General features: G+C 37.0%; 1 protein-coding gene across 1 annotated transcript in view; it reads right to left on the bottom strand.

The window, feature by feature from the left end:
- unc-45 (unc-45 myosin chaperone) overlaps positions 1 to 25334 on the bottom strand; it is a 284174-nt gene that overhangs the window by 236983 nt on the left and 21857 nt on the right. The window contains exons 4-5 of the mRNA XM_090384191.1: positions 22477 to 22566; positions 2196 to 2366 (exon numbers count right to left, since the gene is read on the bottom strand). Of these exons, the coding sequence (XP_090240317.1) occupies positions 2196 to 2366; positions 22477 to 22566 (261 nt within the window). The remainder of the gene's footprint in view (positions 1 to 2195; positions 2367 to 22476; positions 22567 to 25334) is intronic.

The following is a 25334-nucleotide window of genomic DNA, read 5'->3' as shown; positions in this document are numbered from 1 at the left end:
TTCATCTTTACATATTATTAATTTATTATTCTTTACATATTATTCTTATCTTCTAAAATATATACAGGCACCCTCTACTTAGTGCTCTTAATTGCGGCTGTAAAAAACAGAGCACTAAGAGAATCCATATTAAGAAGGGGAGATTTATCTATAGGATATAATATAAATAATTTTAATTGGTTGGTGTGACAAGTGTTTCTCACTTCTTTTAAGGCACCATTTCTCTAAATACCATTTAGAGAAATTAAATGTAGCAGAAACTTTTAAATATACACTTCAAATATATAAATTATTCAAAAAAAACATAAACACAGTATATGTTCAAGAAAAATTACCCTAAAAATGCAGAACCTTATATGTATGCTATATTTACATTATTTACAACACAAACTTGTGATATTGTTAATTTATTTTTAGATTGCTCAAACCATAAATGTACTATAAATCTAATTCTCTTCTGAAACCAGTCATTTAGAATGTCAATTTAGTTTCCAAAGACAAGTTTTCTGATAGCTTTTATCCTTCTTCCCATTATTAGCACTAGCTGACTCACTTGATCTCTTTAAGATTATTCAGAGAGAGAGAGAGAGAGACAGGGGGAGGGAAGGGAGAGAAGGAGGGAGGGAGGGAGGGAGGGAGGGAGGAAAGATGAAATTACCTACATGTAAAACAAAATGAATAACTTAGTATAAAATGCACATAAAAAATATGTTGTTGTTGTTGTATTAGAGCATTGACGACTAAGGCCATATCGCTCCTTATGTACTGTTTGTAAATTGTGTGTTCTGAGGTCAATTTTCTGTTTAATGAACAAAAAACCAGATAGGGGGGAAACCATGCTCCCCTCGCCTGAGACCGACTAACTCAGCCACATTTTCAAAAAGGCCAGTAAAATTCTTCACATCATTGACAGGACATGGCGATTCTAACAACTGTGCTACCCACAAGGGCATAAACAATATGTAAACCAGAACTGACTGGAAACCAAAAGTCAACTAAAAACAACACTGCTGAGTGGTGCTACTGGGTAGCGTACAGCTAAAAGAAACTCCCTGTCAGAAAATGACAGGTCCTAAAGAGAAGTTTTATAAACAATGTTTCAGTAAACTTCAGTTAAACCAAAGTTCTGAGTGGACATTCCCTTTCCTATAACACTACCAGATGGAAGGATGTGTAAAGTGTATATTTTATAATATGCAAGGAACGATGAAGTGACCAATTTGATATATTTTTCACCTATAGCAATGAATGAATGACTGTAGCACTTTACAGTCATGGACACAGGAAACTTGTGCCAGTACAAATAGCTGCAGAAAATTAATAGACAGATGTAAATTACTCATGGACACAAAAGATAACTTTGATTTGCAACACTCCCGGTTTAGCTGGCAATTCAGCTGTTTTCTTGTTAATTACAATATTGGTTAAAAGTCAATTTAAATCAGAGACCACTCCTTTGAATGCAAACTCTCTGAATTGCAGGCGACTAGAAAATCAAATTGAAGTGCATTAAAATTTTTCCAACGGACCTCTCCAGCACCAAAACATACTAATAGGTAACTCTTCCAAAGACATTTGGAGTAAATAGTGCTATTTCAGGGAAACAGAGTGCAACTCTTGGAAAGGGTGTGTGTATGTGTGTCACTACACACATACAAAAAAAAAGAGACCAATCATGAAAAGAATTGTCAAAATAACAAATTAAATATAAACTATGTTTTATCTAAAATAGTTTCATTATTTTGTTAAATGGATTCTTTTATTTCATAAATTTGTATTACTATATTATTTTTGTATTACTGCATTAAATCATATTATCATAATTCTGTATTTTATTTCCCTTTAGACCATCATGACTAATCTGTGGTGTTTTTTTTTTTTTTTTTTAATTTTTCATACTTATGTATATGTCTTTATAGAGAGAAAGAATTATAAAGTAAATTATAATATATTTAATTTCACTGAATTGTAGCTGTCTTGCACCTATCCACCAACACATTATAATGCAATATAAATACATGGCATCAACACATTATAATGCAATATAAATACATGGCATCAACACATTATAATGCAATATAAATACATGGCATCAACACATTATAATGCAATATAAATAATTTATTTAACATTACCCACATACTATAGATCACTATTCACAAATAAATTAGACAATGAGAGAGAAATTGACTTACTCTTTCAGAACTATTACGGCATAGTTCACTAAGTACTCTAACACAGGCTAAAGAAATATCTCCCTGTTTTTCCCTCTTCATAGCATTTATAAGTTTCTGTACACCTTGTTCTTTCATCATCAATTCAGCTCCTGCAACATCCCTTGAAAGTACCACTAAATTGTTTGCTGCCTAAATCACATAACAAAAACATAAGCAAAACTGAAAATATCCATTTTAAAAGTTAAGCACACAACTTTTTATAATCATAACCAAAAAGTAGGATACAGTTAGTACTATCTTAAAAAAAAATTAAAATCTCATCCACATGGATAAATTTTGTTTTGACCTTACGATAATTTTATATTTTTTATTTATAATATGTACTGTGCATACAATGGACAAAAAGTTAACAGCTTCTTTCACAGAATACAGTTATACATACTATCTAAGACTAAAAGTACAAGCAGCATCAGGGCAAGAAAAACACTTATTTCCAGAAGGGATTGAATATTGGTGCAACAATTTCATCATCATCAGCCATTTCAATCCACTGCAGGATTGAAAAAAAAAAAAAAAAAAAAATTTTTAAAAAAGCCTCTCCAGCAACTTTCCAGTTCCTTCCGTTTAGTGCAATGGCCATCCATTTACTACCCAGGAACTTGTGAATTTCATTTGTCCATCTCCATCGTTGTCTTCCAAGTTTTCTTCTAGCTCCTCTTAGGTACCATTCTGTTATTTTCTTAGTCCATCTATCATCATGTCTTCGAGCTATGTGTCCAGCCCAAGACCATTTTAGTTTTTTAGTTTTGATAAGAATATCCTTTACTAGAGTTTGCTGATTAATCCATGTGTTTCTCTTCTTATCTAACAGTCTGATTCCTAATATAATTGGTTCCATTCTTTGCTGTATAGTTCTCAGCTTTGCCTCCATTCTTTTGGTGAGAGCCCAAGTTTCACTTCCATAAGTCATGGTGAGGAGTATACATTGGTTCATTATTTTTGTTTCAGACAAATTAGGATATTGCTCCTCGGTATGTGACTATATTTCCTGAATGCTATCCATCCAAAATTTATTCTTCTCTTGACTTCCAGCCATTTATCATTATTACAGCTAGTGACTTGTCCCAGATAAGTATGAATCCACCTTTTCAATTTCTGCTCCTTCAATGATTATATCCCTTTCTGTGACATACTTGTTTATCATTACTTTTGTTTTAGCAATATTCGTCTTTATTCTGAAATCCTTACTAACTCTGCATAACTGATTAAGATTTTCCTCTAATTCTTTGGGATCATCGCTTATGATCACAATGTCATCTGCAAATCGTAAATGGTTTGGGCCCTCTCCATTCACATTGACTCCTTTCTGCGACCAGTCTAATCTTCCAAAAGCTTTCTGATGGACAGCAGTAAACAACCTTGGAGATACTGTGTCTCCTTGTCGAACTCCTTCTCAATTTTAAATTTCCTACTGTCTTTGTCTAGTCTAATAAAGGAGGTAGCATTCTCAAATATTTTCTTCAAAATCATAATATATGGGATATCTATGCCTTGTCTTTCCAGTGCCCGAAACATTGCTTTATGTAGTATGGAGTCAAATGCCTTTTCATAATCCACAAATGCCAGGCATAATGGTGTTTTATATTCATTTGCTTTCTCAATTAGCTGTGATATTTCATGAAGGTGATCCATATTTGAGAATCCTGTCCTAAAGTCAGTTTGCTCTTTCGATTGATACTCATCAAGTATTCTTTCTACTCTGTTAGTAATGATCTTTGTGAAAACCTTGTAGATGTGGGATAACAAGTTAAATGGGCTATAATTTCAAATTCCTGATTTATCCCCTTTCTTGTGCAGCAAAACTATGATTGCATTATTCCACTCCTTAGCTGTCAAACCTTTTATAATGAATTTTGTGAAGAGTCTTGCCAATTTCTGTATCATGTCTCTTTCTCCCAATTTTAACAACTCTACAGTAACTTCATCTTTCCCCCGGGGCTTCTGATTCTTCATTTTCTTCAATGCATGTTCCACCTCATCAGGAACGATATTGGGTATGTTGTATGTGTTACTAACTTGTGATCCATCTTTCCCACTGCTGGCATTATTCCCTCGCTCCTTGTATAACTCTCTATAGTAGTCTTCTGCTATTTGAATTCTCTGCTATTTACAAGTACACCATCGCTATTCTTCAGTTTCAGTATCATTTGTTTTCCTGTATTACTGCTCATGGCTGCTGATTTAAGTCCTTTGCTTTCCCTTAATACTTGTTCTTTTATTGTGTTAAATTTTCTTATGTCCTCTCTAAGTCTCTTTCTAATGGCTTTGCATAATTCACACTCAATTTTATCCTTGCCAGTGTTTATCTTTCTCTTCATTTGTTGTCTTTGGTTCATCATGACAAGTGTTTCTTGACTAATTTTTTTCTTCTTTAGATTTATTTTTACATATAGGTTTCATGGGCTTTATCACTTCAGACAGTTGTAGTATTCCTCATCGATACCTTGGTCCTGAACAGTCTGCAGAAGCTCAAACTTGTTCTTACATTGCAGTACATACTGCTTTTTTCCCTCTTCTGTTATCTCAAAGACCTTCATATTACTTACTTGAGTCAGTTTTTTTCTTTCTTTTCTTACATCTATATCAAGTATGCATCTTACCATTCTGTGATCACTTCCAACATTTACCTTGTTCAGGACGGTAACATCATTCACAATATATCTTCTGTTAGTGAGGATGAAATAGAGTTCATTAGTTGTTAATCCATTTGGGCTCTTCTGTGTCCACTTTTTGTTCACCCTTTTCTTGAAAAAGTGTTCATTACTGACATTCCTTGAGATTCTGCAAATTCCACAAGTCTTTCACCAATTCCAAAATTTCCTATAGTTCCCCCTTCTGCACTCTTTTGTCTCTTTCCAACTTAGCATTGAAGTCCCCCATAATGATAGTGTAGTGGGTTTTCTGCTCATTTAGAAAATTCTCAATTTCAGTGTACATAAATCATTATGACCTTTAGCTTGTACCTCTTAAAAATCCTGAATAGTAGTCTTGACACCCTTGGTGATGTTGTTTTGAATTCCAAAGTGACATTCCAAATTGCCATGTCTTATGAAACAATTTCATAGGACATGGCAATTCCTAAAGTGTCAATGGCTGTTATCACAAAAGGTAAATAATATATGAAAAACAAGTGAGGTATATACAAATAGGATGTCTCTCAGGAAGACATCCTATCTCTTAAGTAAATAAAACCATAAAACAACAGGTCACCTTTTCTAGTACCTTCTCAAAATGTTTGTACACAGGTATGCATGTATAATTCAAATTATCCATATCCACAGTGTCACTGGGGAAGAGGGACTCCTTTAGCACCCCATTCTGATGTAACTCACCAAAAATATATGTATATGTAATTTCTGCATGTGGTTAAATAAAGTGATAGTTTTAAAAATATTAAATTGAATTGTAATTGAATTATTTAATTAAACCACATTAATTATTGTTATCAAGTGAATTTTATTTTGTGCAAAGTATTACATTACTTAAGTTAAACTCTCACACAACAGATAGAACTACTTAATAATAGGTAATGTTTCTGAATTCCATGTTCAATGTTGTCACCATCACAATTCTTAGGCCTATCACCAGGCTTATGAATTGACATATTAATAAAACCAAAATTACCCATAGTTCAGATGTTGACAGGGCTAAGAATTGAGATATTAATGAAACCAAAATTACCCAAAGTTAGTGTGAATGTTGAATATGCGGAGAACTGCATGAGGATCAGATAAAGTAAAATATGCAGCCTTGGGTAAGTGCAGATTCATCCTCTTGTCAATCAGTGAGTAATTCTGCTTGCAAACATTAGTAAAAGGAACTCAAATGGTGGATGGGGAGAGAAACTTAGTATTTGCCAACCTTTCAAGAGTTCCTTTATTTTTTTATATATATATATATAGAAAATTGTATATGTAATAAAATAACCAATAATAAATAAAGATTATGAGACATACATCTGTGTAATTACATGTGCATTTAACTAAAAAATATACTGGATATTTGTGGATTCCACTAGTGAACTAATGAAAATAGTATGAAATGACAATACACTTTTCTAAGACTTGTTAACCTTGTGGAATCCACTGGCTGTCTGAAAATGTTTAATTATACAGTCATCCTTCAATGTATATCCTTAACTGGTTTCATGGAGGGGGGGGCATTAAGTGAAAAGCTATATATTGAAAGTTAATTTCTCTTAAACATAATACTATAAATAGATTGTTTGTTCCTGAGCATCCAAAATATCAGACCATAATTTGATATTACCTTATTTTAAGCAGTTATTGGCACCAAGAATAGAGTACTATCTATATTCTCATTAAAAATATTCAGTGATTGACAATGAATTTTTGTTTCCTCTCTTCCTAGGGATCCATGTGTGCTACTTTTTTTGGGGGCAAAAAATTTGCCCAATGCATTGAAACATTTTGGCATAATTTTTTCCAAATATCATTCAGCTGGAGAAAATCTTATTACAGGCTTCATCAATAAAATTTATGGCTTTAAAGACATTGAACATTGAAGATCCTCCCATACACTGTCACAAAATGTGCACAGCCCATTGTTAGCTACTGCACTGGTACAATAAAACAGTTAGGGAAGGTGTAAATTATTCTGGCTTTAGCTGTCCAGATTATAAATGAACATTTATTAATTATATTTTTGAAAAAGAGATTATGGTGCACTTTATAAAAATAGTCTCTATTTTAACATTTTTTTTTTTTTACTTCCCTTAAGCAGGTGTATCCACTTTTGACATATTTTATGCACTATGCTAGCAGACAAATTCATCAAAATAGCTTATTACCACTGTTTCTCACTACTGCTTGCCCTTTCAAACATGGAAAAATTTTAGTACCTATTGAAAATTTCATTTTTTCTTTTTAATGATATGGTTTTGAAAATACTATATACATCCACTTCTTTATTACATGTTCAAATTTCGGTCAACTTAATAATGCATGTAAGCAGGAAAAAAACTGCTACATATAGCAAAGTAGATTTTTTTTAACTCCTTTAGTATGCTGATGATACAGCTTCAAGTCCAAAATAAGCTCATCATACTGTACCTTTGTCAAAAATGGTACCAACTCTTTGTAAAATATAGATGACTGCAATCACAAAACAAGTAATTAACATTCAGTCTTACTGCTACAAGACTGACCCATAAAATATTAGTATTAACATTAATCAGGCCAAATTATGCAAGGATCTGCATCAACCTGCATGAAAAAAGGAAAATGATGCAAGGATTCTGCATCAATCTGCATGAAAAAAGAAAGAAAATCCTCAATCGATCATTTTCCCATCACCTATCCATTCATTTTTACTTTGAACTTTGCCAGAAGATGAACTTCATCAGATTCAATCTTCTGTTGTTTCCCAGAATTTTATATTCATGACCTCTTGCCCTAGTTTCACCAGATAGCATTAGTGATGAGCATAATCAAGAGGTCATAATTGATTATTTTCATTATTGCAAATCATTCCACTATTTTAATTATATTTATATCATTCAAATTAATCATTCAATAATCTCATTCAATATTATATCATTTGATTATTGAAATCTCTCAATTACTAATTATTTTATTATTGAAATCTCAATTACTAATCATTTTATTATTGAAATCTCTCAATTATTAATCATTTTATTATTGAAACTCTCAATTACTAATCATTTTATTATTAACATCACTAGAAAGCATGAATGTACCTCCTTCATTCAATTTGCTTATTTCTTTAAGAGCCCTAACAGCTCATTCAGGTCACCCTAAGGCATTCAGTCTCAAGTCTCTGCAGGCTACATCCTCTGAGACACTTCTCAGAGGACCCCTTAGCACTCTTAACCAACCTCGTTACCCTTCTTTGGACTCTCTCTAAAGGGTCTATGTTATCTTTTAAGTGAGGCCTCCAGACCTGAATACAATATTCTAAATGTTGTCTCACCATCTATATTCTATTTTACAATTTGCTTATGCCTCTCCATCCAGAATAATCTTTGAACTTGAATAACTCAAAGACTAAACAAGCTTTAGACCCGATTCCTTTAACAATAGGTTTTATTAGCAGTAAAACTGAGAGGGAAAAAAAAAAAAAAAAGACTAATTTTCAAATTCCGAGAATTTATTTAGCTTCCAGTGAAACTAACTTGCCATTTACCTTGAAGAGAAGACAATTTCTTAGCTTTTGTCATTACAATTAACAAATTTCAGGATAACACTTTCAAAAAAGTTTCCATTTTTGCTCATGGACAACTTTACACAGCAGTTTCCAGGTCCAGTTAATTTTTGAGCAATAATTGTAATTTTTTTTAAAGGACAATATAGTCATACATGTAAAAATTATCAAATTATCTGAATCTGTCTCACAGACACCTTAGCTAGCAACAAAGGGAGCCAAGGGATAGATTTTTGTAATTACTTCAATATTAATCTTTACTTCTCTGAAACTGTTTTAGTGAAATATTTGCACAGGTATTCTAGGTTGTTTTATAATTTAACATCCTTCTTTCTGGTAGCAAAGGTCTTACAGATCAATGACAGCATGCCTTGAGCCTTCCTAGCTCCCTGCTTACACTGCAAGGAAAACTTCACATTTACTTTTATCACAACCCCTAGCTCTTTCTCATCCAGAATCACCTGTAATTCCCTATTCCATCCTTCTGTTGCCCTTCAGATTTCTTTTTACCAAATACATGACCATATATTTAGAAGGATTCAACTTCATTTGGTGTTTTTCAGACCACATCTGAAAATTTTATTTAAAACGTTAGTTCAAAGATTACTACAGTGTATTTTGAAAGTAAGACCATAACAGCATGTCATGCAATAGACACATATGCAATCAGGTCACAAAGAGGGTTAAGCAGGCTAAGATTAGGAGAAGACCCTGGCAAGGAATGCAAAGGAAAAATAATGAATTTGTTGGTTAAAAAAGTAATGCAGGACCATCCAGACAGGAATGTAGTTATATGGCAATTGCAGCATGGATTTGTTAGGTGGGGGGGGGCAACTTTCTCTGACCAATCTGAGTAGATACTATGATGCAATAACAAAGGGCGCGCCTCTGTAGCCAAGTGAGAAGGAGCAGCAGTGCGTAGCACACGCTTCTTGATTAGACCGGGGTTCGAGCCTGTCACCACCAAATGCGGAGGATGCAGAAAGGTCAGGGAATGACCACCGCATATTCCCGGAGCAATATGGCCTTAGTTGCTAATGCTCCTAAAAACCAAATAACAAACAACAAACAAACAGTAACAAAGGAACTGGAGAACAAAAAAGTAATTTTGACATCATATAATTAGATTTTTAATAAAGTTTTGAATACTGTTCGACATGAAAGATTTCTATACAAATTGGAAGAGTGCAGCATTAGGGGGCAACACAATGCTATGGATGGTTTAGCGGGAGAAGACAGAGGTGGTTATCAGTAGTACTATTAGTGGCATGTGATGCAAGAAAGCAAGCGTACAAACTTAAGCAGCATCAGCCAAAAAAAAAAAAAAAATTTCACACAACCATTCCCTCTAAATGTTTGTCCAGTTTCTCCTTAAATTTTTTAACCTATCAACTTCCACAATGACAGATGGAACTTTGTTCCAGCAATTAACCACTCGCTGGCTAAAGGCAAATTTCCGCACATCTATTCTACATTTGTCTTTAATTAATTTGAATTTATGTATCCTTAGGTTCCTAATCTGAACAAGTGGAACAATCCCATCAGAATTCAGTGTGCTGCTCGACCCATTCAAGGCCTTATACACATCAATCAGATAACCGCACAATTGCCTAGTCTCCAGCCATTTGCAGAACTTAAGCCTTCCTCTTTTTTTTTTTTTTTTTTTATGTAAACCCCAAACACGAGAGGTATTAGAACCTATAGTACTTCGTACCGTGCTTCGGTTGGAGGTTGAGAAGATATTTGTTGATACTGGACTTGAACTTCTGTAGACTGTAATTTTCAGGAAATACGTACAAAGGAAGGTTGTTCGAGAAAATGGCAGTTGAATGAATAAACGAGGAAGATGAAAAGTTGGTTCTGTGAGTTTGAAGTTGGACAGTAAATGGATGTTGGCTGGTGGCTGCACGTGTTCGGAACGTTTTGAAAGACAGAGAAGAATTATAGAAGCCGATTCAGAAGAACAGTGCCCATGGAAATATCTGTACAAGAGGCATGCAGCAGAAATAGTACGTCTATGAGACAGCGAGTGGAGAGACTCTGTTAGAGATGAATCATTAATTAACCTAACTGCCCTCTTCTGAATGGAATCAAGAAGCCTGAGAGAGGTTTTGGGGGCACCACCCCAGATGTGGGAACAATATTCCATGGTAGGGTGGATTTGCGATTTGTACAGAGTGAACAGCTGTTTGGAAGAAAAGTAATGCTGAGAGCGAAAGAGAAAACCAAGTTTTTTAGATGCAGAGGAAGCAATATTTGTAATGTGCTCGTGCCAAGAGAGATTAGAAGTCAAGGTAATCCTCAAAAGAGATATATCATTTTGCCTAGAAATTGGAGTGTCACCAAAGATAAGCATAGGAACAGAAGAATCCTTATTGCGAGATATAAGACAAGACTGAGTTTTAGAAGGATTGAAATCAACTAAGTTGTCTTTGCCCCACTGGAGAATTACCTGAAGATCTGCATTTAAGGAATTGGTAGCAGATTTTCGAGAAGTTGAAGCTAATTGAGCAGGACAAGGTTTCTCAAAATGGAAAGTGGAATGCAATGTGCTATCATCAGCAAAACTATGGATAGGATTTCCATTCAATGGAAGAAGGTCATTAATATACAAGAGGAAAAGAGTGGGGGAAAGAACTGAACCTTGGGGGACACCGGCATTAGTGGAGAAGTTAGAAGACAGAGAGCCATCTACCATCACCCTCAGTGAGCGATCACAGAGAAAACTGGATAACCAATTACAAAAAACAGTTGGCAAACCATAAGATGGAAGCTTGTTTAGAAGACCTTTATGCCAAACACGATCAAAAGCCTTGGAGATATCAAGAGCAACTACTTGTGTTTCACCAAACCTTTCCATTGAATTAGTCCATAAATGGGTAACGTAAGCCAGAATATCTCCAGTGGATCGACACTGACGGAATCCATACTGGCGATCGTTGATCAGACAGAATGTTTCTAGGTAGTTTTTAAGAGTTAGCAGTTAATTGATTTTTCCATTACTTTAGAAAGAGTAGAAGTAATTGCAATTTGACGATAACTGGATGGGAGGGATTTGTCACCCTTTTTAGGAACTGGCTGGATATGAGCATATTTCCAAGCAGAAGGAAAAACACCTTTGGAATAAGAAAGTGAAAAAAAGGTAGCAAAGAATAGGAGTAAGTTCAGGAGCACAGATTCTGAGAACAAGTGGAGAAATACTATCGGGACCTGGAGCTTTCTTAGCATCAACATTCGTCAAAATCCTTCTGACATCCTTTTGATGGAAGACCACAGGAGGCATTGAATGGAGTGTGTTGGGAATGGAGGGAGGTGTTTTACCAAGATCATTAATACATGGGTTGGAAGAAAAATGGGATGCTAGCAGGTCAGCTTTATCCTTGGCTGAAGTGACAACAGAACCATCTGGTTTGGACAGAGGTGGGAGCAGAGATGGGCAAAAGTTGCGGCCAATAGCTTTGGCAAGAGACCAGAATGCTCGGCTACCATTAGGGCAAGAAGTAAGTTTTTTACTCTTAGCCTGTTCAAACTCTAGTTTGGAATGATTAATAACTGCTTTACAATTGTTGCGAGCTTTGATGTAGGCAGAAAATGATGCTGAAGAATTAGAAACAAGCCAATTACGATATGCAACATTCTTCTCTTGAACAGCCTTAGCACATTTATTGGAAAACCAAGATTTAGATAAAGGACGAGATTTTAAAGAGAAGTGTGGGATAAAGGATTCCATTCCTGCAAGAATAATTTCACTGACACAATCTCAGCAAACGTTGACATCAGAAGTTTTGAAACAGTAATCCGACCAAGGAAAAGAAGAAAAGAAATCTCGCAGGTCATCCCATTTTGCATTCTTGTAATGCCCAACAAACACGATTTTGGGAATAGCCATGAGATAAAGGCTCAATTGAAGAAGAGACAATCACCAAGTTGTGATCTGAAGTGCCTAAAGGACCTCTCACTTTGACCGTGTACTTAGAAGGGTTGTTTGTGAGAAAAAGATCAAGTGTGTTGGCTGTATGATTAGGATTGTCCGGTATTCTTGTAGGTAAATGAACAATCTGTGCAAGGTCATTAATAATCAAAGCCTCAGCATCTCGACCAGCTGGGTCGGTGTGACTAGAAAATGGAAGCCAGCTGGAGTTGTGAACATTAAAATCACCAAGGAAAATTACCACACTGTTAGGAAAGTTGGACTGGAGAAAGTCAAGTTGCAAAGAGAGGAAGTTAAAGAGCTCCAAGTGATTAGTGGAGTTGGGAGAACGGTAGAGACAACAGATGAATTTGACACGATGAGGTAGAGAGATTTTAAGCCAGAGAAGATCGAAGAGAGGAGATTCCAAATTACCAAGTCTCTGACAGGGAATAACAGAATGGACATATGCACAAGTACCACCTTTGAGGCTGTTGTTGTTATTTGGTTTTCAGGAGCATTAGCAACTAAGACCATATTGTTCAGGGGATATGCGGTGGTCATCCCCTGACCTTTCTGCAACCTCCGTATTTGGTGGTCATGGGCTTGAACACCGGTCTAATCAAGAAGCATATGCTATGCAATGCTGCTCCAGCCCACCTGGCTATGGAGGCGTCACCTTTGAGGCGAAATGAATCATACAGCGAATAATTTGGACAACTGAGATGAGCAGTAGTTGAATCAACCGATAACTGAGATTCTGTCAGAAAAAGTACATGGGGTTCGGCAGACTGCAAGTGGAAATGGACATCATTGAGATTAGAATTGAGACCACGTATATTTGTGAAATGAATTAGGAAGTGTTTGGGAGGTTTAGATCTTTTTGCAGATAAGCTTGCTCTATTAGTTTGACAATTCATGGTGTATTCAATAGTAAGAAAAAGTGGGTGGGACATGCTGTGTGAAGTAATGAAATTTTTGGATATGGCATACACATGGTAAGAATATACCCAGATCCTTGACATAAAGTGGCCTCGACAAGCCCCCCCGCACACGCACACACACACACACTACTCGGACTCCCTCCAGTAACCATCAGAGTAGAGGTAGCAAGAATATACACTAGCTGATCCGGAAGCCTCCTAGAGAGTTACCAATAGGTTTGGTCCTGTGTACTAACTAGCGGCCGGCCTGCAAACACCGTTTTAGAGCTCTACCCTCGAAATGTAAGGAATAATGGATCTCGCCACGATGTTTATCATAACCTCAAAAGTCATCAATCATACTGTATGATGGAATAGGATCCCTTCATTCCCCTCACCAATCTTGTTGCCCTTCTCTGTACATGCTCAAGCAAATCTATATCCTTCCTAAAATGAGGCCTCCAGACCTGTACACAGTACTCAAGGCATGACCTGACCATTGCCTTATACAGAGGGACAATCACCTCCTTTTCCCTGTTAGCAAAATTCCCATATATCATTGACAAAACCCCATGACCTGCCCTGGCAGCCTGTCTGTATTGCTCAGAAATGCTTCATATCTGACTGCAACTGCACAATTACTCCCAGGTCTTTTTCATTTTCTACCACCTTAAGTGTAGTATCACACAGTTGGTACATTTCTCTGGGGTTTCTTCTACCCATATGCAGTACTTTGCATTGTCAAGGTTAAACTTCAGTTGCCACTTCTCAGCCCATCTTCCTAAATTTAGGAAGTAGGCAGTGTTCCTTTTAGACTAACATTATTAGTGAAGATCCCCACCCCCCACTACCAGGGTTCAGTGCTGGACCCACTGTTGTTTTCAATGTCTAAGTTTTAAGATGGTTAATGACAGCAATTAGAGTATGCTACTGCAACAAGATCTAAAAAAATTAAGTGGATGGGCTAAGTGGCAATTGAAGTTTAAGCAAGGTACTGCACATGGGCAGCAATAATCCCAGAATAACATACCAAAGTATGGTACCACTTGGGTAGTAGAGAATGAAAAAAAAAAAACAAAAAACTGGGGATAATTGTTTAGTCAAGCACAAAGTTCTCTGAGCAGTGTACACAGGTGCTTTGGCTGCTCATGGAGTTTTGTCAATGATATACATGAATTTTGATAGCAGGAACAAGATGATTATCCCATTGCATAAGACAATGGCCAGCCACACCTTGAGTACTGCATACTGATCTCATTTAAGGAAGGATGTTCTGTTGGAATAGATGCAAAGAAGAGGAATGAGATTCATGAAGGGAGATAAATGGTACTTGTACTAAGAAAGACTTCAGTTCTCAATCAGATCCCACAAGGAGATCTGATTGAGGTGTTTAAGGCTATGAATGGATTAAGTTAGCATAATTTTGATGGCATCCTTACTCTTTGTTAGCCAAAACACAATAGCATTAGCATTAGCAGAGGCATATGATGCAAGAAAGCAAGCTTATTCAGCATCAGCCAAAAAAAAAAAAAAAAAAACCACTCCCATTTCACCCCTCCGTTCGTTCGAAATACCTGTCCAGTTGAGCTTTAAATTTGTTTAGGCTATCAACTTCAACAACAAGTGATGGAAGTCGGTTCCACCAACCAACCACCCGCTGGCCAAAGGCCAATTTCCGCACATCTATCCGACATCTGTCCTTCCTCAATTTGAATTTATGCCCTCTGAGGTGATTATTCTGAGAAAGATGAAGAATCCCATTGGCATTGAGCATGCTCAAACCATTCAAAGCCTTATACACCTCTATCAGATCACCTCGCCGGTGCCTAGTCTCCAAACTCTGTAATTTGCAAAACTTAAGCCTTTCTTCCATTTACTAATCTTGTTGCCCTTCTCTGTACCCGTTCCAGCAGCTCTACATCCTTCTTGAAATGAGGCCTCCAGACCTGTATACAGTACTCAAGATGTGGCCTTACCATTGCCTTATACAAGGGAATAATCACCTCCTTATCCCTGCTAGAAAAATTCCTGTATATCATTGACAAGACACCATGAGCTACTCTTGCAGCTCGTCTGCACTGCTCAGAGAACTTCATATCTGCCTGCACAATTACCCCCAGGTCCTTTTCATTCTCCACCACTGTCAGTGTAGTACCGCAGAGTTGATACGTTGCTCTGGGGTTACTGTTTCCCATATGCAGCACTTTACATTTGTCGATGTTAAACCTCATTTGCCACCTCTCAGCCCATCTGTTCAACCTTTCCAGATCCTGTTGCAGCAGCATAGCGTCAGTATTGTCCTTAACGACCCTGCCAACCTTTGTATCATCTGCAAACTTGGACATTAAACTTGATATCCCATCATCAATATCATTCATAAACACCGAAAACAACAACGGACCCAACACTGAACCTTGAGGAACTCCACTAATAACATTAGTCCACGTTGAGCAGTGTCCATTGATTACCACTCTCTGTCTTCTGCCACTCAACCATCCCCTTATCCATAGCAGCAATTTGCCTCCAATGCCACACTGCTCCAATTTGTGCAGCAGTCTTCCATGTGCAACAGTATCAAAAGCCTTTCTAAGATCCAAATATATAATATCAAAGTTATTCCCTGCATCCAGTTCTTTTGTGACTACATCATAGTATCCAATCAAATTGGTCAGGCAAGACCTGCCCTTAACAAAACCCTGCTGCGTCTGAGCTATAACTGAATTCTTGTCTAGATGATCCTGCAGTGCTTCTTTAACCAGTGCCTCCATTAATTTACCTGGAACAGAAGTTAAACTAACAGGTCTATAATTCCTTGTGTCAGCCTTTGATCCTCCTTTGTGAATTGGGGTTACATTTGCACATCTCCAGTCTATGGGTACCTCCCCTGAGTCCAAAGAAGCTCTCATAATTATGGCTAGGGGTTTGCATACTTCCTTTGCTGCCTCCTTTAATATAACTGGATAGATCCCATCCACCCCAGGTGCCTTTTTTATGTTTATCCTCAATAATCTCTCCTCCACTTTCCTCTCAGTTATTACAAAATCATCCAGCTCACTGCCAATGTTTACTTTACCTACATCATTCTCCTTCCTGAATAACTCCTCATGCGTGAATGTAGATGCAAAATACTCGTTTAGATTGTTAGCCACCTGAGCAGGATACTCAACTGTTGAACCATCAATATCCAGTGGACCAATCTGATTCATCCCTTTCCTTTTCGAGTTCAAGTATGTAAAGAACTCTTTTCTGTTTTTCTTTGCATCCTTTGCCAAGGATTTTTCATAGTCTGCCTTTGCCTGCCTAATCTCCTTTGTGACTTGGTTACAGACCAACTTATATCTATCATAGGCTTCCATGTCACCTATTAATTTGTATGTATCCCATGCATTTTTCTTCTCTGCCACATGTCTCATTAGTTCATCTGACAACCATTTAGGCCTAAACCTTAAACAATATTTCTTAGTTGGTATGTAAAGCCTGGTAGCCTCCAAGATTAGTTCCTTGAATGCTTCCCATTTTGAGTTTGCTGTTGGTAACATCATCAGTTGGTCCCACTGTATAGAATTTAAATACTGTCTCAGACCATCATAGTCGCCTTTACGAAAACAAAATCCCTTCCCTTTACCTCTGATGGTAGTTACCTCCATGAGTAAATCCCACTTCAACACACTGTGATCACTGCCACCTAGTGGTTCATTTATCTGCAGGTTCTTAATGCATGAAGAATCACTACTGATAATCAGATCAAGAGTATTGCTCCCTCTTGTTGCCTCACGAACATGCTGATGTAGAAAACAATCATCCAATAAATCCACAAAAGCCTTGCTAGTGTGCGAGTGACCAAAGCACAAATTCCAGTCAATATCTGGGAAATTAAAGTCCCCCATTATAAGACTCTCTGATTTACTGGCCCACTCTATTTCCCTGTACAATATCTTATTATACTCATCAGAGTCATTAGGCCTATAGCACACTCCTACTCTCAATTTTGATTTCCCTATGCTTATGTCACACCAAACTGACTCGACACTGCCCTGTCCATCGATGTCGACTGGCTTCACTTCCTTGGACTTTATGTGTTTCTTAATTAATAGCATAACCCCTCCTCCCCTCCTGTCCTGTCTATCCTTTCTATACACATTGTATTCCCCAAATTCCAGTTCCGCATTACTTATATCTGTGTGACACCACGTCTCTGATATCCCAACAATATCTGCCTTTGATGTTTTGAGCAATACCTCAAATTCATCAAATTTATTTACCAAACTCCTAGCATTGGTGTACACGCAGGTATACATGCACCTGTTTCTATTCTTAGCTACCCTAACACAACCCATGTGTTTACTTGTACCGCAATGACTACCAGCCGTCTCTGAAATATCCTGCATCTTGTTTTTCAGACTTCTGCTCATTTCAATAGAAGCAGTGCAAGAATCACTTCCACCTCTGCCACTGGCTACTGTTAATCTATTAGTCCTTGTATCCCCCCAACTAGCAGTTTTCCGACCCACCTAACACTGCCTCGACAGCATCAGCAAAAATTCTTGCACCCTTTCTATTTAAGTGTATCCCATCCCTGTAGAAGCAATCTCTCCTGTTAACAAGTACAGTCCAGGCTGAAAAAAATTCTACCCCTTGAGCCTTGCACAATCCCTCCAGGGCCGAATTGATCGACAAGGCTCTCATCATATACTCCCTCCTATCGTGTCTGGGCAGAATTGCAGACACTTTCAAGTTCAACCCTAATTCACGGCTTTTTTTCAACAGTGACCTGTACTTGCTAAGTAATTCCGCCGGTCTCCTACTCTTAATATCATTAGTGCCAACGTGTACAACTATATCACCTTTTGTGCCCTTAAAAGATGATATCCGCTCTACAACGTCATCAACCTTTGCCCCTGGCAGACATACCCTGGTCCTATTCCACCTATCCTTTTTACAAAGTATGTTCCCCGTTTCCCTGACAATAGAGTCACCAACAACTACTAGTTCCTGTGGGACCAGCGCATTCTGCCTAGGGGGCTGCTTCTGTGTTGCCTGATGACCAAGTGCAAGCTCTGGCGTTGATGTGGGCAGCTGAGAGCTTGATGGGCCCCTCAATTTATTTCCTTCGAGGGCATCCACCCTGTCCTTCAAGCTCTCATAAAGGCCCATAACAACGCTGAGTTGTCGCCTGATTTCCTTGCACTCCTTACATCGTGCACACACAAAGACATCCCCCCTGGCAATATCATGTCCCGTACCCGACTGCTCTGCAAACATCAAGCAAACAGTGCATTTTAATAGACTGTGATTCAGAGGGCAACTGCCCCCCTCAGTTCTCCCCTGAACCACAGCACTCCCATTAGCTTGAGCCTTTTGCTTTGCTGCTCTGGTCAGAGTCATGATTCCGATTTAATTCAATAAAATTCAAAACAAAAATTAAATCCTTAAGTTACATCCCAAAACAGTTATGTTATATATATATTTTTTTCGGTATCTAGTGTTTTCTACGAGTTCCCTTTATACAACTTCCGTATCACGTGTACCACTATAGTTATGTATTAATTATTTGTTACGATTAAGTCGTTATATATATATATATATATATATATAGTTAAAAGTACAATTTAATTGACAATAAAGTTTATCAAGATTAATAGATTTACTGATTAATTGACAATATTATATTATGCACTATACGACACTAATCTTATGCTATTGTGTAAAAATGGCGGGAATTCACGAACGGTATTTCTACGGACTCGTAAGTATTGATTAGCTTCCAAATCTCGCTATCTCAATTTAGAATAAACTAAGGATCCTGACTAGGTCTATAATCTACTTATAGAAGATAATTTGATATAACAGTTGGTTAATAAATCGACTAAATTTGGTTAAAAAAAAAATTGGTTTGTGACACGTGGATTTGATACCGTTACCGATACTAATTAATATCTACAAAATCTCTGTCTAAGTTAAACTTTAAACTAAGTATCGTAACTAGGAATATAAAGCTACTCTAGAAAATAAGTTAATATGACAATTTAAACTAATAAAGCAGAAAATAAATCAGGAAAAACTTCTCTGTTTGAAGAGCTTTAAGGAGCAATGGCCGCACAGGCTAACCTCGCACCCAGACTCCAATAAGGAGGCATAGATTTAAAAGAAGGATTGTTGCAAGATAGATGTGCAGAAATCTGCTTTCAACCAGATGGCAGTTGATTGTTGAAACAAATTTCTATCTGGTGTTGTGGAAGTGAGTAGTGGTGAATAAATTTAAGGAAGAATTTTATTAGAGAGGATGGCAAGGTGATTTTTTTTTGCACCAGCTGCCACTACTAATACCAATATCATATACCTGTCATAACAATTCTATACATTCTGGACAATTGGGATTCTGCTGTATTAGAAAGTCAGACATTGCAACATGCATGGTACCTTCTACCTCCCATCAACTAAAAATGGAAGAATAGTCTATCATTTAGTAATGTATGGAAACGAACACATCTATTAGTTGAGCTGCAAGCATTAGTATCATTATTAATACTTAACTTTACTAAGGAAATGAACATTTTACTTTAAATAGATGATCTAATGATAATTTGAGAAGACTGAAGGTCCACTTTAGATGCAAAAATTAATGTTTTGGAATTAAACTGACTGGTGCATACAATTCGCTGATCTCTGTGATAAATAATATCTTCAGGAAATCTACTGGAGACATCACAGAAAACTGCTTTTATCTCAAGTCAAAACTTTATAAAAATTAGTATTTAATAATAACTGCACATTCATAAAATAATTACATATATATTTTTCTCACATATAATGTGTCAGATAAAATGTCAAAAACCCATAGGGGTGACCATTTTAGGCTTATCTATTCTGTAAGACACATAACAGATAGATTATAGCACTGATTTTGTTTTGCCACTGAATGTAGTAGTAGTGGCATGTGATGCAAGAAAGCAAAGGGTATGAGCTTATGCAGCATCAGCCAAAAAAAAAAAAAAAATCACACCATTCCCTCCAAATGCCTGTCCAGTTCCTCCTTAAATTTACTCAACCTATCAACTTCCACAACGACAGATGGAAGTTTGTTCCAGCAATTAACCACCCACTGGCTAAAGGCAAATTTCCGCACATCTATTTTACATCTGTCTTTTCTTAATTTGAATTTATGCCCCCTTAGGTTCGTAATCTGAACAAGTGGAAGGATCCCATTAGAATTCAGCATGCTCAACCCATTCAAGGCCTTATACACCTCAATCAGATCACTGCACAGGTGCCTAGTCTCCAGCCACTGCAATTTGCAGAACTTAAGCCTCTCTTGGTAAGAGGATCCCTTCATTTCCCTCACCAATCTTGTTGCCCTTCTCTGTACACGCTCAAGTAAATCTACATCCTTCCTAAAATGAGGCCTCCAGACCTGTACGCAGTATTCAAGGCGTGGCCTGACCATTGCCTTATACAGAGGGACAATCACCTCCTTTTCCCCTGCTGGCAAAATTCCTGTATATCATTGACAAAACCGCATGACCTGCCCTGGCAGCCTGTCTTCATTGCTCAGAAAACTTCATATCCGACTGCACATTTACTCCCAGGTCTTTTTCATTTTCTACCACCTTAAGTGTAGTTTGGTACGTTTCTCTGGGGTTACTTCTACCCATATGTAGTACTTTGCATTTGTCAAGGTTAAACTTCAGTTGCCACTTCTTAGCCCATCTGCCCAAATTTTCTAGATCCTGTTGCAGTAGCACACTGCCATTACTGTCATTAACAACCCTGCCAACCTTTGTATCATCTGCAAACTTCTACATTAAGCCTGATTGATTTTTGATTTTTTTTTGATTTGGTAGTTGTTGGCGCATCGGCTTCTGTGGCCATATTGCACCTCCCAAGGTTTTTGCAGTACTTTGATCCAAGCCCGAGGCGGGAATCGAACCCGCGACCTTTGGGTTGCCGGGCAGGTACTTTACCCACTCGGCTAGCCCGGTCGGCCATTAAGCCTGATATACCTTCATCAATATCATTGATAAATATACAAAACAACAGTGGACCACCACTAATAACATTAGTCCACGAAGAGCAGAACCCATTGATTTCTGTCTTCTCCCACTTAACCATCCTTTTATCCATTGTAGCAACTTACCCTTAATACTATTCTGTTCCAATTTGTACAATAGTCTTCCATGCGCAACAGTGTCAAAAGCTTTCCTGAAATCCAAATATATGATATCAAAATTATTTTTTGCATCCAGTTCCTTTGTAACCACATCATAATATCCTATCAAATTTGTCAGACAAGACTTTCCCTTAACAAACCCATACTGTGTCTGAATTATTGCTGCAGTCTTGTCTAGATGATCCTGCAATGCATCTTTAACCAGTGACTTCATTATTTTACCCGGAACAGAAGTTATTTGGTTTTTAGGAGCATTAGCAACTAAGGCCATATTGCTCCGGGGGTATGCAATGGTCATTCCCTGACCTTTCCGCATCCTCTGTATTTGATGGTCATGGGCTCGAACCTCGGTCTAATTAAGAGGCATGTGCTACACACTGCTGCTCCTGCCCACCTGGCTACAGAGGCGCCTAAATAGTTTTGTGAAAATTACATTACACTCAGAGTGAAACAATGGTCGTGGTCTAGACTAGGGGTGGCCAATGAGTCGATCATGATGAATTTTAAATATACAGTCATCCCTCGATTTGTGCACCTTGTGCAATGAAATTTTTGAATTGGTAGATCATGGCCCATTTTGAAGGAAAAAAGTAGATCGCATCACATATTAAGTTGGCCACTCCTGGTCTAGACCAAATCACATGAAATATTTAAATAATAATTTAGGTATTTCATGTTATTTTGTCTAGACCTGCTGGTTGTTATGCATGAAACCATAAATGCTAATGTCTAATAACCATGGCATCCTGGAGTTTTTTCCTACTGGCACTGTGAAAATAATTTGAAGAAGGGCCTTACCTGTATACCACCTGATGCAGATCCATAAATTTAATCTAAATGACAATTCACCTGTCCACTTATTATTAAAGTAGTTATACTTTTTTCCTAGGTATGAAACCTTTTAAGATGTTATATTAAATGTGCAAAAATAAAAAGATTAGCCAGAAATTTCGAAAGCTGAAAAATAAATTTAATTTGGTTTTATAAATAAATCACTGTTGTGATCATTAGATACAACGCATCCAAGTCTGAAAAATCAGGTTTGAGAATAATTACCTGGTTTCTGTTTTCAACTGAGGTAGCATCACTCAAGAGGTAATCAAACATTTGTTTCACCCTATTTCTTGTGCTTGCTTGTTCTTTGGCCTATACACAAGAAAGCAACAGGTTATAAACTGATTTAAAAGATATAATTTCATACAAAATTCTTTGATGTAATTATCAATGAAATAAGTAAATTTTAGATTGCATTTGATTTTTATATGTAGTAATAAGTGTGGAATATTTATTTAACATTCCATCCACAGAATATTTACAGAATCTATTAATCTAAGAAAACAAATTCATTGTCTTCACATAAATTTTTACTAACTAGTAATAAAAACTACATTTTATTTAAACAGTCCCATATGCCCTCTTTTCTATTTTATCAAACATTATTGAAAAACTTGTGATAAAACAGAAAAAGAATGCAATCAATTAAAAAGGGTTCACATATAGCTCATTCAACATTTAAACAAGGGCATATACTGCATCCTGTGACTTTTTTTCATAGCTTCTGCTTGTGCCTTTTTTACTTACCTTAAACAGTATTATTACTATTTTATCTGTAACTATAAAAAAAGCAGTGGAGTGAGACAAAATGGAATATAAAATCCCATATATCTTTGCTTAGTAACCAGAATGTGAATGAAACATTAACATTATGAAATAATTTTGAAATAGAATCACTTCCCTTTTCAAGTTGTTTACCCAACAACTTAATAGGGGATATATATATATATATATTCCCCATGGTAAACAGAAAAATTATCTAAGGAGAAAAATATCTGGATACAGAATATATTTTTCATATGCCCTTATTTAAAAAAAACTGGTTAAAACTGGTTAGCATTAAGAGGTTAACATGGAATGCTTTTAAAAATAAGACTCCTTATCTTTTCTTATTTGTACCAAACAATATGAAGCATATCTCCCATTTGCCCTTTTTCAAAATTGGGGAAAGTTGTTATTATTATTTATACATTGCATTAGCATCATACTGTGCTTTGTATACATTATATATGCATGTTTTGTAGACTGAAAAACAAGAAATAACAATGGGAATTAACTATACTCTACTGCCTGAGACTGGCTAACTGAAGCCCTGGTTGAAGAGCTATTAAAAATTTCTCCAGTCTGCTATGGGATTAAATCCCAGACCTCTCCAAGCAAGTAACAAATGGCAAAATCACTATACAGTCTCAGAGAATTTGAGAAAGTGAATGAACTATTAGCATGGAACATTTACCTTTCATAACTGACACTTTGATCTACCTAAAGTTGTGAGTTTTTACCAAGAACCTTTGTTTTCTAGTTAACTGATATTTACATTAAATAAAATAAGAGTGGACTTTCATCTGCAAGGTCAATTATTTAAAAGGAAAAAGCTATTTGAGCTTTTCAATTTTTTTCCAACTTTTACTTGAATAACTTTGCGTACACTGACAATAACAAACAAACCACAGAAACAAATGTTATAAAAACAAAGAAAAAAAAAACAGGTTCCTGTTTAACATCACTAACTGAACTCTTCTCTCAGTTACTGCATAAACAAATTACAGTTCAGTCACTTAACATTCAATCAACAGTGATGTACTACATGTTTTCAGGTACACTACATTATGTAACAATAAAGACTAAGTAACCCTGACAGCATAAACAGACTGCTCTTTTTCAACAAAGAGTTTGTTGAAATATTAGCTGCTTCATACCATAAAGCAAATAACATATCAACATATAGCAACTTATATATATATATATATATATATATATATATATATATATATACAGGGTTTTTTTTTTTTTTTTTTTTTTTGATTTGGTAGTTGTTGGCGCATCGGCTTCTGTGGCCATATTGCACCTCCCAAGGTTTTTGCAGTACTTTGATCCAAGCCCGAGGCGGGAATCGAACCCGCGACCTTTGGGTTGCCGGGCAGGTACTTTACCCACTCGGCTAGCCCGGTCGGCTTATATACAGGGTGTCTCAAAAATATTGGTACAAATGTTTAGGGGAGGTAGGTAACATCTAAAGGAATGTGAATCGCATAGGAACCCATAACCGGAAACGTCACGGGAAAGTAGTAGCAGAGGCACAAGAAGCAGAAATGACACAAGACAGTAATTAGTGGCAAATATTTATGTGACATAATATTAACAATGGAGTACAAGATGGATGCATTTCATGATGTTACAACAGATGCTCGAAGGTTCCACCATAGGATGCGATGCATGTGTGATACTGACGCAGCATGGATTGGCAAACACGGTTGAACACACCTGGAGTTTCTTTGACAGTAGCAGCAGTGCAGAAGAGTCTCGCCACGAGCTCCATTTCTGTCTCCACAGGCGATTCATACACGATAGATTTGAGGGCCCCCACAGAAAGAAATCAAGGTTCAATAAATAAATCAGGTGAGCATGAGGACCAGGCAACAGGTCCACCATGGCCAATCCATCGACGCCCAAAACGCCTGTTCAAATGGTCACGAACACACTTTCCATAATGGGCAGGCGCCCCGTCATATTGAAACCAAATGTTGCGTCTCACATTTGCTGGAACATCATCAAGTAACCCATAGAACTTGTTCAAGAAAGATCCGATATTTAGTGGAGTTTGTGTGGGATGGTAACAGGTATGGGCCGACTAAGCAGCCACTGACCATACCTGCCCACAAATTTATTGCGAAGCAATGTTGTGCTGCATGGGGGCACACATTGTGTGGGCCCTCTGCTAATCCATACACTAGGTGCATGGCTGCCAGTTCACAGTTCGTATATCGAATCATGCTCTTCGTGTGGCGACTACTGCTTGAATGAGTAAACCAGAAATTTTCCCTCTCGCGAACTGATGAACAGTGCCGTGTACTGACTTA

The sequence above is a fragment of the Mastigoproctus giganteus genome, chromosome 11, assembly GCF_048544385.1.
Source record: "Mastigoproctus giganteus isolate SK-2022 chromosome 11, ASM4854438v1, whole genome shotgun sequence".
Taxonomy (NCBI): Eukaryota; Metazoa; Arthropoda; class Arachnida; order Uropygi; family Thelyphonidae; genus Mastigoproctus; species Mastigoproctus giganteus.
Note: the sequence above shows the minus strand (reverse complement) of the source record. Positions and strands in the feature narration are given on the sequence as shown.